We start from the raw sequence: 16,905 nt of genomic DNA on the forward strand, positions 1-16,905 counted from the left end.
GAGAACAGCAGGCAGAGGGAGAGGGAGAAGCAGGCTCCCCGCTGAGCAGGGAGCCCGGTGCGGGCCTCAATCCTAGGACCCCGGGATCATGACCTGAGCCGAAGGCAGATGCTTAACCAACTGAGCCACCCAGGGGCCCTGATTCCTGATATATTTTTGTTACTGATTTTTAACTTCAGCTGTGGTCAGAGAACAACACATTCTGCATGATTTTTAGATTTGTTTTAAGACCCAGCTTATGGTCTGAGTGAATGTTCTCTTTGCAGTTGAAAAGTGTGTATATACTACTGTTTGGGGATGTAGGATATATATGTCATTCAGGTCAAGTTAGTTGAGAGCATTGTTCAAGTGTTCTGTCTTACCGATTTTTTATCTGCTTGTTCTAGTAACACTAAGAAAGGCCTGTCGCTGACTCTTTTTAGGAGCACACACATTTAGGATTTGTTGTATCTTCTGGATGAAGTCACCCTTCTGGGCTTTTGTTCTTTTCTTTATTTTTTAAATCATTCTTATGACCTTCCTTGTTTATATATGATGGGCTTTATTCCCGTAAAGTTTATCCCCCTCCCTGGGCAGAGGAAAGTTTCCTTGGGATAGGGTGCCACGGTGACAACTCGTCAGTGGAGCTCAGAGGAGCAGTGGTGGTGTGGGTGAGCAGGAGGTGATGCTTGCAGGCCCTGAATAAGCTCTCGGAGGCGCCCTCTACAGGTGCATGGGGGCATCCCCAAAGTACAAGCACAACACTTCTACTTCCCTGAACAGAGAAATCTCGTGGCTGTCTTCAAATCCCACACAAACTCTTCTACGCTGCAAATCAGAGGAGAAATAAGGTGAATCAGTCTGACCTCCTGCTCACCCACACCACCACTGCTCCTCTGAGCTCCACTGACGAGTTGTCACCGTGGCACCCTATCCCAAGGAAACTTACCCTGGTCCAAGAAGGGATACTCTCTGCCTGCGGCTCAGAGGCACTGGTCCCTTTATGAAGAAAGAGGGAACAAGGGGAGGAGCAGAAGATGAGACTGGGATTGCCGTTTCTCATGGGGGAAATCCTCTCATCGTGATTCCTTTATTTTGTCTGAATGCCTTGCATTTCAAATTTACCCATAGCCGCAGTTAAAACACTCCAGGAAATACTTGTTAAATGAATGATGTTGAATTAAGTAGGAAGCAGAGGCTCTGTCAAGTTTTATTTTGTTACCAGTTTAGACTTTTCATATCACCATTACCCTCAATTAATTTGACTATTTTTCAGTTTACTGTATTTCTTATTGTAGTGGGTAAATTGCAGGGCTGGTGTTAATGTCATACGTTTTCCTTGAGAAGAGTCTTCTGTCCTGGGAGGAGACTCTAGCGAGGGGACTATTTGCAGTTTGAGGAGACTTTACAGAAGACTGTCACCGAAGGGGCAGGTACTGAAGGTACAGGCCGTGTCAGGGGGACGCAGGGAGTAGTGCCATCCCCCGGGAAGCCTGAGTTAGAGCTGTAATGAGGGATGCTACCTGTTCCTGGTGACGGAGCTGGCAGAGTGTCTACCCTCACCGCCCCCACCTTCTACCTTCCACATCACCTGCCAGTGCCTCTGTTCCACCAAACCCATCCAGAAGCCAGCGGGAAAGGAGCCGTCGTGGAGGTCCACATGGCTCAGCCGGCCGGAGCAGGGAACACTGTGGAAGAGAGGGCTGGTCTGGTAGGGAGCGTGTTTCTTTGGTCTTACTCCCACCCCATGCTCTTTATGTAAGGTAGGAGGGCGGGGGGGTTGGAGAAACAGGGAACACAAAACATAGCTATCACCGCCTGCCTGCAGCTGGAAGCAAAATCGAAGTGAGTAGTCCTAGCCGACTTGTGCCACCCCCAGTCCAAGTCCTCAGTACCCTCTGCTGCTCATACCTGTGCTAGATGGGGGGTAAACCAGATCTTCATTGCCATAGGTTGGGGTCTTTGGTATTCGTCGGTCCTGAGTTGTCACAGGCGCCCTCCACGACCCGAGCCTTCAGGCGTCTGTCCTCTGAATCTCCAGCTAGTGCCTCCCATTACCCAGAACCCAACTGGAAGCCAGAGGTTAGAAAGCTTGTTGATGGAGCCGGTGTGTAAGTCAGCCTCCTGGCGCACAGCGCAGAGTGGAGGAAGGGGGAGAGGTGACATGGAGGGGCAGGAAAGGTATCCAGTCTCAATCCCATTCTCGAAGCCGGATCTAGGCACTCCATCCCACTTCCATACTAAGCCCTGTTCCTGGATCAGCAACAGTTTTCCCTTTCTCCTGTATGTCTTCCTTCGAAAATAACGAAAAGAATTCTCCTTACTAACTACAATGCAGTCATGTGTTTAAAAATGAGCAGGACACCAGAAAGAACATTCCCTACCTTTAATGCTTATTCTTCAAGCAGTTTTCAGTCTGTATCTGTAGTTGACTTGCTGGGGCTTTTATTCCTTCAGACTCAAGCAAAAGTTTCTTAAGAAAAAGGCAGTATTTGTACATACAAAAGGAGCAGCTGATGTTGCTAACTGCTTATTTTCTGCCAAGTGCTGTATGTGCTCCGTTCTCTTAATTCCCACAGTGACCACATGGAGAAGGTAGCCCTTTTATCTTTATGTTACAGAGGAGGAAACCGAACCTTGGAGAGGCTAAAGTAACTTGAGATGAGGGCAGAGTGAGATGGAGAGCATTGGGGTCCGTGGGATTCCTAAGCCCCGGCCTCAGGCTCTGCTCTGCTGCAGACACTTGCGAGGAGTCTCCGCGCAAGCAGGTATCCGTGGAGACCTCGCTGGCACCGGACAGTGTGCCAGGGGCTGGCGGCAAGGAAGGAGACGGATTGTGCCTCCCCTCCATGGAGTTTTCCGTCAGCTGCGAAAGGTAAATGTTAAATAGTCAGTGTCCCACGCGTGTGGAAGAGACTGTGGAATGTACTATGAAGGCCACCATGAGTGACAGTGCTGAGTCGTCATTCATTGGGGGTCTTCTGCTGAAGGTTTGGGCCAGCAGAGAAACGGGGGGGTCAGATTAGGGATGTCAGGCAGCGAGTGCTCCAGGCAACCATGTGTGGGAAAGCCCCCTGAGTGCCCATCGAGAGACCCTACCCAGGAAGATCTGCCTCGGGTTCCATTACTTTCCATTTGTCGTCATCAAGTCTGCCTTCTAACCCAGCTGCCGGCAGAACGAGGAGCAGAAACAACCTCACTGTGTCTACAGACTGGTGGGTGGTATTTTCTGGTTTAGAATTTTTTACTTTTTATAAAAGGAACAATTACAAAACACGGTTCTGCTGGCTCTTAATTTTTTTTTTTTAAAGATTTTATTTATTTATTCGACAGAGATAGAGACAGCCAGCGAGAGAGGGAACACAAGCAGGGGGAGTGGGAGAGGAAGAAGCAGGCTCCTAGCGGAGGAGCCTGATGTGGGGCTCGATCCCATAACGCCGGGATCACGCTCTGAGCTGAAGGCAGATGCTTAACCGCTGTGCCACCCAGGCGCCCCTGACTCTTAATTTTTTATTTAGCCTTGATCCAGTCTGCTCAACCCAGTCCCGTCCACGGAATGCTTATGAAATGTGTATTCAGTGCAAAAGCATTGCAGGGACTGGAGACGAGTGGGCCTCAGACTCTCTCCTCAAGGAGTGATGGCCTGATGAGTGAAAATAAAACTGTGTCATACAAACATATTTGTCCCAGGAACGGTGGAGGCCGGGGGGGGGGGAGTTTTGTGTTTTCCTGCATTTCTTAATGTATTGTTATGGTTGGAACAAGTTATGTGTTCAGGGATGGTTTGCATTATCTTTGGCATTTCTCGTCATGAAATCTACCATGTCTGTTTTCAGGGACACTAAAAGTCAGGTAGGAACAAACTCTTGTTCCGCTCATGTGCAGCAAATTCTGAATTAGTGGAACACGGTCACCACGTGAAAGCATTACCAAGAAGTGCCAGATCTGAACAGGCCAGTCTGCACTTAGTAAACCCAGCGTCAGCTGTAACCGGGGCTGGGCAGGAATGCTATGGGAATTTGGGAAGGGGTAGAGCTTTCCAGCGTGCATCGTCTGTCCTGACCCGCTCCCTGGTTGAAAGTCAGAGGCCCGGGGGTGCTTTCTCACGGTGTGAGTTGTTCACACATGCCTCACTGCCCGTCTGAGCTCCGAGTGTCATGTCACCAGATCTGACCGGAGATGATGACGTAGTAACTACTGCTCATTGGTGTTGCTGGAAAGCTCAATACGAGTTTTTCCTTGTTTGGGTTTTTTTTTTCCCCTCTCTCTGTAACATGTAAGGGCTTGTAGCGGAGGTGGGTGTTGAGTGAAATCATAATTCTTTCCTAAACTTAATCCATTGTTTAAATGTTTTAGGAGAAACACTGGGGCCCACAGATATCTGAATAAATACTTAGTTATTAATATAAAATGCCCAAGTATTTTGCCCCTTTCTGTTACCTGACAATTTCACACATTAATGGAGAGTTTCCGTGTCAAAGACCCAACAGGAGAATGGAAGGAAGTTTGACTTCGTTGTCCTGTTTTTCTGGAGATCAGCCTGTGGCCTTGAAGGAAAATGGCTTGTCGGCAAGTGAAGTGTAAGCCCCACGAGGACGGAGTCCACCCGACTCAGTACTGTGTCCCTGGCTCACTTAGGCACTGAATGAGTATTTCCTGAATGACTGGAAAGAAAGGAAATCATAAATTGATTTCATTTCGTTAATATGCTCCTAAAATTTCCCCATTGTTATGTAAAAGTCTGGGGAATGACAAAAATGAAATCTGCTTTTTCTACAGAATCCTAAGAGACCTAACGAAAGCACTGTGGTGTGCAAGAAAGCCCTGAAGTGGGGAGTCAGACGTAGGTTCCGGGCTCAGCTCTGCCGCTCGGCTGTGCTGCTCCCTTGGGCAAGTCACTTAACCTTCTTTTTTCTGTCATTTATAAAATGGGAGTTTTGGACTTGCCCTTCTTACTTCTCAGAGTTGGTGAGTGATCAAATGAGATAAGGAATGCAGAAGTGCTTTGAAAACTGGAAAGCAGTACCTGCTTTCCCGCTCATCCTGACTCTCCAGCAGAAAGCACAGGCTAGAGCCATCCCTCCAGCCATCCAGCGCTCACAGAAAGCCTTCTGTGGGCAGTTCATTCCACTGTTTTCTGTCCTGAGTATTTGCTAGCATTCCCTGAACACAGTCATTGTCAAGCACTATGGGCACTCAGTAAATATGTATTAATAGATCTATTAGGGGTAGTTTACAATGCATGACCTCTCTAAATCCTGCTCAATCATATGGAAGAATTCTGGTTTAGATGGTATTTGCCTTGTGTTCTAGTTCATACACACCTATGAATTTACTAGGCTGCATGGCCCCCACCTGGGAAGAAGGAAGGCAGGCAGGTTCGTTTCTCTGTTTCTGTATGTGACGGGTCTTTGTGCATTGATTTCAGCTTGAGGAAATGTAGCGTAGCTTTTGTTTGGTGGTTCCCCTCCATTTGTTCCTGTAACGTATTCACGTAGTTGAAAGTTCATAAACTACGAAGGAGAGAACAGGAGAAGCTCCCTTCCACTTCTCTGACCTGGCCACCGTTTCACTCCGGGGAAGCAGCGCTTCCTAACCTTGACAGCCCTCTCTGCTTAGGTGTTGAGTTTCCATAAAGAGATTGTGAAGTTCTGAGTGTCTTTCCTTAGAGGAGAATAATAGCACAACTAGTATCGTGGGCAGGGAGAGCGAAGGAGTGTGGTAAACGATGGAGCAGAAACAGAAGCAAATGCTCTGTGCCCGTCTGTGGCACATCTAGTCTTGCCTTTTCACGTACAGTTGAGAGAATGACCGGAAGGCTCTCACACACTTGATACAAATATCTTACAAATCTGAGAAGCTGGACCTAGGTTTCCCGTCTTCTTTCTTGAGCAGACATTGAGACCGATTGCTGAGTCTCAGGCAGTCTCGTTCCCGTGGAGTAATTAAACAAACCCCCTTCTGTTCGCACCCACTGGAAGTCCTGTTGGACTCATCATTCTGGACAGGTGGGGAGGAAAATCTTGAATCATTTTCAGAGCTTACAAATGATTCTCTTTTTGATAGCTGCTGGGCATTACCCGCTCCCCGAAAAGGTGGTTTATTAATATACACACTCCTAACTTGCAGATTTTGTACGGGTGGAGAAAATGAACAGCATGTGTGCTACACACTGTGTGGGGTAGATGCTGTTTAAATCTGGTTTGAGCTGCTAAACATCTCACTAACACGGGATCACTGGCTGGAGTCCAGGTTTGTTGGTTAGGTTGGTTTTTTTTTTTTTTTTTTTTTCTTTTGAGGAGGGGTCAGACTTTAGAGAACCAAGCCATCTGTCCAGCAAATTATTTTAAGGCTTTTGATAACAAATAGTTTGCAATATATTTTACTGTGTAGAGTAGAAAATTAACGTTTTGCAAAACTGATATCTTTAGAAATGTCTTCCACATTCTGTTTTGTTATCGTTTTGGTATTGTAATCCTAATTTGGTAGCACACATCTCTGGACTAATGTTTTTGCAGAATTAAGTTCATTAAAAGCAACGTTTTAAAACCGGCACGTCAGTAACAGCGCACTTCTTTAGAAGGCTCTTGGTTCTAAGAGGCATTGAGCTTCTATTAAAACAGATGCAGGGATTTGTAGCTGCATGTAAAGCTGTAAGACGTTGAAGAATCTCCCCTGCTTTCTTTTAGGTCTGTCCGTGCAGCTGTCCGGTTGCTGTTGTTTGTGCCTTTTGGTGGCCAATGTAATGCCCTCTCCGGCACCTCCGACCTTCGTCCGTGGCAGAGAACTTTGCATTTGAGTTGTTTCCTACCTGCCCAGTCTCCATAGCTTACTTTTAATGTCCTGTGTACTCATTCAGCAGATATTTAAGGAGCATCGGTGGGTACCAGGCACCACGGCAAGGTGCTGGGATTCAGCATTGAACAAAGCAGCTGTGCCGGCCCGCAGAGGAGCCTTTCAGGGAGACAGACACTAAGCAAATAATTACTAGAAAAATTGCTTAATTAAACTGGGTTGGGAGCTACAAAGAGAAATTAAAAGTGCCACAGGAAGTGAGGTAGGGTACACCGACTGATGGGGGCTGAGGGCGGGGGTCCAGGAAGGCTCCCAGAGAAAGTGTCATTTAAGCTGGAAACCAAAGACTTTGAAGCATGAGCTGGACTGACCTGGGCATGGGAGTGGAAGGAGTTGTGGGAAGACCCTTCCAGGCAGAGAATGCAGAGTGTGCACAGCGTGCAAGGGTAGCGCAAGCCTGCTCGGGGTCGTGGAAGAAGGAGGCCAGCTGAGGCTGGGCAGTAGGCGCCTCCTCGGCCCCCTCAGGACCCGAGACTTAAGCTTGCCACCGAGCTGTGTCTTAAGCAGTGATGTAGAAAGCAGGGGCTTCTTTCTTTCTTTTCTTTCTTTCTTTCTTTTTTATTTAAAGATTTTATTTATTTATTTAACAGAGATAGAGACAGCCAGCGAGAGAGGGAACACAGCAGGGGGAGTGGGAGAGGAAGAAGCAGGCTCATAGCGGAGGAGCCTGATGTGGGGCTCAATCCCATAACGCCAGTATCACGCCCTGAGCCAAAGGCAGACGCTTAACCACTGTGCCACCCAGGCGCCCCAGGGGCCTCTTTCTTGATACAAGCAAGGAGCTTCTAGAAAGCATGGGTGATGCGGCTTTGGAGGGTAGAAACGGTTACTCACTCTCAGGTGACCTCTAAGGTCACAGAAGCAGGTCCTTGACTTTGTTGGAAAGACTAAGTAACAGTGAGAGGCAGGTGTTTCATCACAAGCAAACAAAGAGAAACTAACCATGGACTCCCATCACGGAAGCATGATTTTAGGATTACAAGGACTGTTCGAGTCATCGTACCCCTGTGTGTTCACTTCCAGGCTGCAGCAAGTACGAACGCATTCTCGCATGAAGGCAGCTTTGTTGAAAAATAAAACTTACCATTAGGAAAAGAACAAAGAAGAAAACCAGATACCTCCATTCCAAAACAGGTCTAGAGCAGTTGCTCTGAATTGGGGTTCAGGAATGGACTTTAAGGGGCCTGTGAACTGCAGACAGCTGTATGTGAAATGATATGCAGACGTGCATTTTAGTTTTCAGTACCTTCTTAGAGGGTTGTGACCCAGGAAGATTAAAAGACGCTGATAAAAGAAATTGGAAAACCTGATGGTCTTTTATGTTTGTAGAAAGCCTTTAGGTTTTGTAGGCAGTGTTTTTGTGTGTATTCCACGAGGCTGCAGTGGGGTAATTGGGTAGAGATGCTGGGGTGGCGGTCCGGCAGTCCAGGGGCTGCCTGGTGAGATGTGGTAGGGGGAGCCACCTTTTGGAGATGCTGCTCGTTCCTAGATTGACGGTCCTCTGATAAGAGGACCTCTGAGTGCTTGGTGTTTTTTAATTCTCTGATTAAGGATGTTGAAAGGAACAGGCCAAGCTACTTGAAGACAGTCAGGAAGAACAAGGCTTATTGGGCTTCAAAAGTAATGTTAGAAATCTGAGAATGGCGTCATCATTTCTGATGCTGCCAAGATGTTGAAGTCGTTGAGATGGAAGCTTAGTCTGAAGGAAGCCTTTGCAAACCTCGAGAAGAATTGGTTGGATCGCACTAGGAAAAATTGGAGGGGAAACCATCAAGAGTCTGACTGGAACTGGGGAGCAGAACAGGGAGATTGGATTCTCTAATTGCTTAGAGTTAACTTTCTGCCTGAAAATATTGAAGTTCTGAATCACACCTTGATCTGAACCTGTGATTTCTAGGAGTTTGTGTTTCTTGTCCGATTCTTGGACCATAAGCCAGCTCATCGGCCGGGTGCTTCGGGAGGAGAGCTTCAAGCAGCTCTCCGTTTCGAAAGTCCTCTGTAATGTAAATAGGAACAGCAATCTTTCCAAGTTATTACCCTGTTAACAGGTTGACAGATATGTGCAAATTGTGACTCACTGCTCAATTTGGCACTAAATTAATGTCTTTCCGCGCCGCGTCTGCTCAAGTGTAAACTAGTCACCACTGCTGTGTTACTGCTTGTTTGCCTATATTCCAAAGGTAAAATTTAAAGGAATTCGATCCTGCCACAGAACGGAGTGGAGCATATGGTGGACGTGTAGGCGGAGAGCACGCTGTTCTACCTGTCCTCAGCCCTGCACTCAAAGTGGGACGCGACACGTTGCCGAGCTCTGTGCAGACGCTGGCGAGCTCGCGGGCTCGGGAAGAAGCATCCCTCTAAGTGCTGCCAGGGCGGTAGTACAGCGAAGACCACCTCCCCTGCCCCCACCCCCACGGCAAAAAGAAAGTGTCATTTCTGTCTCCTGCTTCTTAATTTGACGTTCCTAGCTTTCCTTACTTCTGTCAAGTTACTAGTGGTGGATTTGCGTTTTAAAGGTTGGGTGTATCTGAAAATGAAATGTTTTGATTTTTGCTTCTAGGATTTAGACATTGTTTTCCTCAGTTAAAAACGCAGCTGACTTTCTCTCTTTCTCTTTTTGGCAAATACGTAATGTCACCTGTAAAAAGAAAAGTTGCATCTCCTTTATGGTAAGCGTATGAATGAAAAACAGTCTCCTTGAGATTTATTTTTGCTTCATGAAATCTTTGGATTGAGTTTGCTGAGCTTCATCTGAGATCACTGATGGGGGAGGAAACCAAAGTGCCACCCTAGACCTCTCCACTGTCCTGTGCTGACAGATCTCATAAAGGAATCCACAAATGGCAGGGGACATTTATTGTCTTCCCGTTTAGAACTTTGGCCCTCACTAAAAAGCAAGCAAAGTCGGGTATTTGGCATGGAATCCTAGAAATCCACGGCCTGAGCTTGGTTTCTGGAATTATCGCGTAACCTACTCATTATTCCCGTGTTTCCCTAGCCCACTAAAGAGACAGATTTTCCAGAAAGCGTTTTGAAACCTTCAAGGTGAAAGGTACGAGAGAGAGCAAATTATGATGTTACCTCTGTACTGAAGTCCTGCATATTCATTTGCATTCTCCTGTCCAGAGCTATGATGGTTATTGATTGAGGATTGGTTCCGAAGACATTGCCCGCCCCCTCTTCATTAGCATATACTTAGCAGTGACCTCCAATCACACAGGACAGTGGATTTTTGCTTCCTGCTGAGTCTGAAGTAATTGGGTTTCAACCATACACAGAGATTTAGAAAAGAAGTATGTAAATGCCGAAATGTTTCCAGTGACTTGGTGTAAACTTTTGACGTGAAGTTTGCCATGTGTCTTCCAGCATTTCAAAAAACATCAGGCAGTGATGCAACATGATTTCGCTTCCTCCTTCCTTCATCTTTTTACCAGTTTGTAGCATTTACGCCTAAAGCCAAGGTTGTATCATGAAGCTGTGAATCTAGAAGGGGACTGTGCGAGATGACACGCCATGTCTTGGTCTGTTCCTTATCATCGAGGAAAGGTTGTTTCCTCAGCCATTTTAAAAATCAGCAGAATGGGAGGGGGTGCCTGGCTGGCTCAGTCAGTTAAGCGTCTGACTCTTGATTTTGGCTCAGGTCGTGATCTTGGCGTCGTGGGACTGAGCCCCGAGTTGGGGTCTGTGCTGACTGCGGAGCCTACTTGTCCCTCTCCCTCTGCTTCCCCCCCCCCCAGTTCATGCACATGCACTCTCTCTCTCATAAATAAATAAATAAAATCTTAAAAAATCAACAGAATGGGGGGGCACTTGGCTGGCTCGGTGCAGCGTGCGACTCTTGATCTTGCGGTTATGGGTTTGAGCCCCACGTTGGGTGTAGAGATTACTTAAAAAAATAAAACCTTAAAAATAAATCAAAAGCATGGGGCTTTGCTTTTAAGAAATACCTCTCATTCTTTCCGAGCTAGTTCACTTTTTAAGGCCTTGTCTTTATCTTACGGTCCTTTCTAGAGGTGGGAGAGAACTGTTTGGTACTGAGTTCCTAAAAACCGCACACACACTTGAAAGATGTCGGTCTCCTGTCAGCCCCCTTTCCCAGGAGCAAGTGGCCTTCCACAACCCCTCTTCTCAGACACCACTGCTTCAGTCTGCTTACTGTCCTTGTTTCCTTACCACTGGGCCTCCTGTGGTTTTCCCTCCCTTCAGCTCCAAGTCTGAAACTGTCCAGGACATTCTCTGAGGAAAACCTGATAGGTTCATCAGTGTGATTACTCCCTGACCTTCATAACTGACACATTGGTGTTCACTTTTTAACAAATGGCATTATGTTGTCTGCTATCTCTTGTGAGTCCCAGGTTTTGAACTAAAATCTTCATGTTGTGAGTGGAGCGTTAATCTCCCTCTCCTCCCAAGAGAGCATAGCTTTTATATGTCCCTGATTTAATGGATATGTAATTTAATTTATCATATCCAATGGATACGAAATCCAATACAAAACCCTTAATAGATAGTTTTGCATCTTAGCTATTGTATTATACATCCCCAGTGTGATTGGTGGTGAGCACAAGTGCTGGTATGATTTTATTCTCGAAGGATGTGAGCCAGACCCAGCTCCGTTGGTGCTGTGGGTTGGCATCGTCATAGCGAGCCTCCACTGGTGGGAGAGTTCATCGCGCTAAGAGAGCGCATTTCTGCAGAGCAGACCCACGATGTCCCAGTGAGAGTATTTGTAATTTTCCAGTCCTTACTATGTGCCAGACACCATGCTAAGTACTTAATGTCAGTGCTTATTAAACCTTAAGAAAGTTAAGTTCCATTTGGGCCAGAAAAAGAGAAGACTCTCTTTCGGAGGAATGTGTCCAGGAAAAAACGGACCTGACAGATTGCCTGGTATGTCTGACTAGTGCGGGAGAGTTTCAGAACTCTCGGGTGTAGAGTTCAGGGATAGCACTGCAGTAGGCACACAGAACACTAACCAAGGGAAAAGGCAAAACAGAGAGCTAGACAAATAAATGTATGTACTCATGAACCCCTTTGTGGCTCAGCTACTTAAAATAGATGCAGAGATTTGGGGCGCTTGGGTGCTTAGTCACTTGAGTGTCCAACTCTTGATTTTGGCTCGGGTCATGATCTCAGGGTCATGCAATCAAGCCATGGATTCAGCTTCATGCTGGGCATGGAGCCTGCTCAGGATTCGTTCTCTCTCTCTCCTTCTCTCTCAAAAAAAAAAAAAAATTTTTTTTAATATGTATGCAGAGATTTTAGAATGTACACACCAAATACTGATTTAAGCAAAAATTATGATATAACTTGCATTAGAGTCTAACCAGGAAAACAGGAATTCGAGTATTTAAAACTGAGAGAATTTAATCCAGGGCATTGGTTATGTAGATGATTGAGGTGAGAAGCCAAACGGGAGACAGTGAGGCTGCCAGAGAGGAGCAGCAGGAAGCTGCTACCGTCCCTAGACCAGAAGGGCAGGGGGAGGAGCCTCTGGATTAGAGTCCAGTGCCAGGATGGTGACAGCTAAATTCTGATCTCCTATAGAAGAAGGTCACTAGGTCATGCTTACAGTGAAAGCATCCTAGCCACAGCAGTAAGACAACAAAAAGAAAAGGCACCCAAATGAGCAAGGAAGAAGTACAACTTTCACTATTTGCAGATGACACGATACTATATATAGAAAACCTGAAAGACTCCACCAAAAAAACTGCTAGAACCGATACACGAATTCAGTAAAGTCGCAGGATCCAAAAATCAACGTACAGAAACCTGTTGCATTTCAATATACCAGTAACGGAGGAGAGATGAAGGAATCAGTCCCATTTACAATTGCACCATAAACAGTAAGATACCTAGGAATAAACCTAGCCAAAGAGGTGAAAGCCTGTACTCTGAAAACTATAAAATACTGATGAAAGAACCTGAAGATGACACCGAGAAATGGAAAGACATTCCATGTTCATGGATTAGAATAACAAATATTGTTAAAATGTCTTTACTACCCAAGGCAATCTCCACATTTAGTGCAATCCCTATCAAAATACCAACAGCATTTTTCATGGAACTAGAACAAAAAATTCTAAAATGTGTATGGAACCACAAAAGACCCCAAAGAGCCAAAGCATTCTTGAAAAAGAAGAGCACAGCTGGAAGCATCACAGTTCCAGACTTCAAGTTCTATTCCAAAGCCACAGTAATCGGAACAGTATGGTACTGACACAAAAATAAAACATGAAGATCAATGAAACAGAAGAGAAAATTCAGAAATGAACCCACAATTATGGTCAATTAATCTAACAAAGCAGGAAAGAATATCCAATGAGGAGAAAAGACTGTCCCTTCAACAAATGGTGTTGGGAAAACTGGACAGCAACATGCAAAAGAATGAAACTGGACCATTCTCCTTCACCATACACAAAGTTCAGAATGTATTAAAGACCTAAATGGGAGACCTGAAACCATAAAAGTCCTCGAAGAAAGCATAAGCAATAATTTCTCTGACATCAGCCATAGCAGATTTTTACTAGATCCGTCTCCTGAAGCAAGGCAGACCAAAACGAAAATAAACTCCTGGGTCTACATCAAAATAAAAAGTTTCCGCACAGTCAAAAGAAACAGTCAACAAAACTAAAAGGCAACCTATGGAATGGGAGAAGATATTTGCAAATGACATATCCAATAAAGGCTGAGTAACCAAAATATATAAAGAACTTATAGAACTTAACACCCAGAAAAGGAATAATCCAATTTAAAAATGGGCAGAAGACACGAATAGACACTTTTCCAAAGAAGACGTACAGATGGCCAACAGACATATAAAAAGGTGCTCAACATCACTGATCATCAGGGAAATAGAAGTAAAAACTACAATGAGATATCACCTCACACCTGTCAGAATGGCCAAAATCAGTAACACAAAAAACAACAGGTTTTGACAAGGATGCAGAGAAAGGGGAACCCTCTTGCACTGTTGGGAATGTAAACTGGTGCAGCCACTTTGGAGAACAGTATGGAGGTTCCTCAGAAAGTTAAAAATAGAACTATCCTATAATCCAGCAATCTCACTACTAGATATTTACCCAAAATACAAAGATACTTATTCAAAGGGATATATGCACCCCAGTGTTTATAGCAGCGTTATTTACAATAGCCAAATTATGGAAGCAGCCCAAGTGTCCATCAGTTGATGAACAGATAAAGAATGGATAAAGGAAAACACACACACACCACACACACATACACACACACACACACACAATGGAATATTATTCAGCTTAAACAAGAATGAAATCTTGCCATTTGCAACTGCATGATGGAGATATAGAGTATTATACCAAGTGAAATAGGCCAGGGAAAGACAAATACCATACGATTTCACTTACACGTGGAATTTAAGAAATAAAACAAATGAGCAAAGGGGGGAAAAAGAGAAGGGGGAACAAACCCAAAAACAGACTGTTTACTATAGAGAACACACTCCTGGTCACCGGGGAGGGGGTGGGGGGGTGGGGATTCAGGAATGCTCTTGTGAGGAGCAGTGGATGTTGTACAGATTTGTTGAATCGCTATATTGTACACCTGAAAGCGCTATTACACTGTACGTTAACTAACTAGAATTTAAATAAAAACTTAAAATGAGATGAAAAGCAAGAACTGGCATTAAAAACATACCATGTAGAAATATGGAAGTAAATACCAGTAGAACGCACTAAACACTGGTTGGCCCTGAAAGGCAAAAGGAGGAACAAGGGAGTCGTATTTTTTGTAAAAAGACTTACAAATCCCGTTTGCCTTCTTGGCTGTTTTGCACTGATAAACAGCTGAAGAGAGACGTCTTTCACATACTGTAGATTTGTGTTTCCTTGACCAAGGTTCCAGTTCATACATGTGCGTTTCTTTTTCCACTTAGATATGTTGATGATGTGATCAGCCGCATTGACAGGATGTTTCCTGAAATGTCCATCCACTTATCCAGGCCCAATGGCACATCAGCAATGCTTCTGGTAAGTTCTGCTTGACGGGTCTGTAGGGCCATGTGAGGGAAGACTAGCCTCAAGATTAAGTCTCTGGCTCTGTGTCGTAAGGTCTAGAGAATGGAGACTAAATCCCAGTTTAATGGTGAATAGCATATTTCTCTTCACTGGTTTCCTGTAGTTTCAAAATTCTGCACATTGCAACTTGGCTTTTGAATGAAATTGCAGAGCCCATGTAAGAATGACCCAGCGAGGAAATACACCGTCAGAGCATTCCACCTGTTAGTTCAGGATGTGTTGGTGACTCTTTTAGATTGTCTCAAAGAAATGCCCAACTCTTGGATCCTGCTAAGAAAGGCACCATCTTAGAATCAGGTTCAGGGCGCCTGGGTGGTTCAGTTGGTTGAGCTTCAGACTCTTGATTTTTGGCTCAGGTCATGATCTCATGGGTCGTGAGATCGAGCCCCGTGTCAGGCTCCATGATCAGTGCAGAGTCTGCTTGAGATTCTCTCTCTCCCTCTGCCCCTCCCCTGCTCACTCAAGTGCCCTCTCTCTCTCTCTCTCTCTCTCTCAAATAAATAAATAAAATCCAAAAAATAAAAAATAAAACCAAACCAGTTTCTTTGGGAAATCCATTATGTATTTGAAGAAAGTGTTCTTAAGACCTTATCACGGATGATTTTCAATTTTGTTGTTTCTGATTTTGAGTTGCTCTGAGCAGGTTGGCCTCACGACCGTACCACTGATGTTTGCATTGGCAAGAATTCACCAAAGACAGGTGTGATTGGGAAATCCAGTGGCATAGAAATGCTCCATTTTATCAGTCACTAGAAAGGCACGGAGGCCTCAGGGATGTGAGGCTGCTGTAGCGTTCGGCGTGGCGACGTGCGCTTGCAGAACTCTGCTCTGAACACAGATTTTCAGGAGCCGCCACATTTTACAAAAAGCAGAATTAGTCGAATCAAGAGTGGTGGTTTTTCATGGGCGTCAGGGAGGTGAGCCTCAGGACTGAGTGTTTTTTTGTGTCTCATCAGTTGCTACTACTTTGGGGCGTCTTGTGAACTGCCCGTACTTTAGCGTTTTACTTTTGCAGAGTCTTATAAAAAGCTAGTCACCCAGGATAAGCCCCGATTCACTCCAGCCGTTCACCTGAGGAGACCAGCCTTACTGTGTATGTGCGTGTGGATTTCTCTTAAGAAAGGAAGAGATGTGGGCTTATTAAATGGGTGTTATTTCTTTTGGGAGAAAAAAATTAGTGAACATTTGGGTATCACGCTACTTGAAATTCTTTCAGTTAAAAAATACAGTGAATGAGGTAATACAGTGTTCTTTTAATAGAAAAAGAAAACAATTTGTATCTGTCTATAAAACATGCAATATCTTCTGCCTCAGTTAAATGTACAAATTGTCTAAATTTTAAGATCCTCCAGACCCAGCAGCTAAAACATAAATCCTGCTTTCAGCGTACTTGACAGGGACCAAAGGAGTTAATGAAGATAAAAATGAGAGCATCCTCAGTGCAATAGGTTTGTTCAAATTATTTCTGGGTCATTGAGCTTCCATTTCGTGATGGAGGTAGGGATTTGGTGTTGAAGGGAACGAGCAGAGGGAACAGGATCATAGGGAAACAGGTCTAAGATATTAGAGTTACTTCCACCTGAGAAAGCGGGCTTTTATTTCACAGTGACCTGTCGGCCCCGTCTGCTTTCCCGTGGGGCTGCTGTTTTAACAAACCGATGAGGGAGTTTAGTGGCTCGATTCAGGGGAAAACCCCGTTTTCTGTGTGCATTTTTACCCCCGTGCATGGCTAATTCAGAGCACTGTGTGCATCTGGCCAGCTAGTTGTTAGCTTCCTTCGGTGACACAGGAATTCACGTGAGGTGAAGCGTGTTTATGGGAGTAGCAGTGGGAGATCGGATTCAGAGTCCGACTGCTGGGAGGATAATCATACTTCTAACGGAACTGCTTGATTTGGCTTTTACTTTCACAAGGTGGCATTTTATGAAGTTGTAGACCTCTGGCCCATTTGCTGCTGCCACACAGACACCTTCTCTGAGGCTGAAGGGGCTTCTCACCTGGCAGAGGAGCAGGACCA

General features: G+C 45.1%; 1 protein-coding gene across 4 annotated transcripts in view; it reads left to right on the top strand.

Annotated features, from left to right (window-relative positions):
- MED27 (mediator complex subunit 27) overlaps positions 1-16,905 on the top strand; it is a 228,265-nt gene that overhangs the window by 117,739 nt on the left and 93,621 nt on the right. For all 4 annotated transcript variants that reach the window (XM_045771168.2, XM_045771169.2, XM_045771167.2 and 1 more), the window contains exon 4: positions 14,747-14,840. In XM_045771168.2, coding sequence (XP_045627124.1) covers positions 14,747-14,840 — 94 coding nt within the window. The remainder of the gene's footprint in view (positions 1-14,746; positions 14,841-16,905) is intronic.

The sequence above is a fragment of the Ursus americanus genome, chromosome 18 (assembly GCF_024610735.1).
Source record: "Ursus americanus isolate L20-20 chromosome 18, mUrsAme1.1.p, whole genome shotgun sequence".
In the NCBI taxonomy this organism is placed as follows: Eukaryota; Metazoa; Chordata; class Mammalia; order Carnivora; family Ursidae; genus Ursus; species Ursus americanus.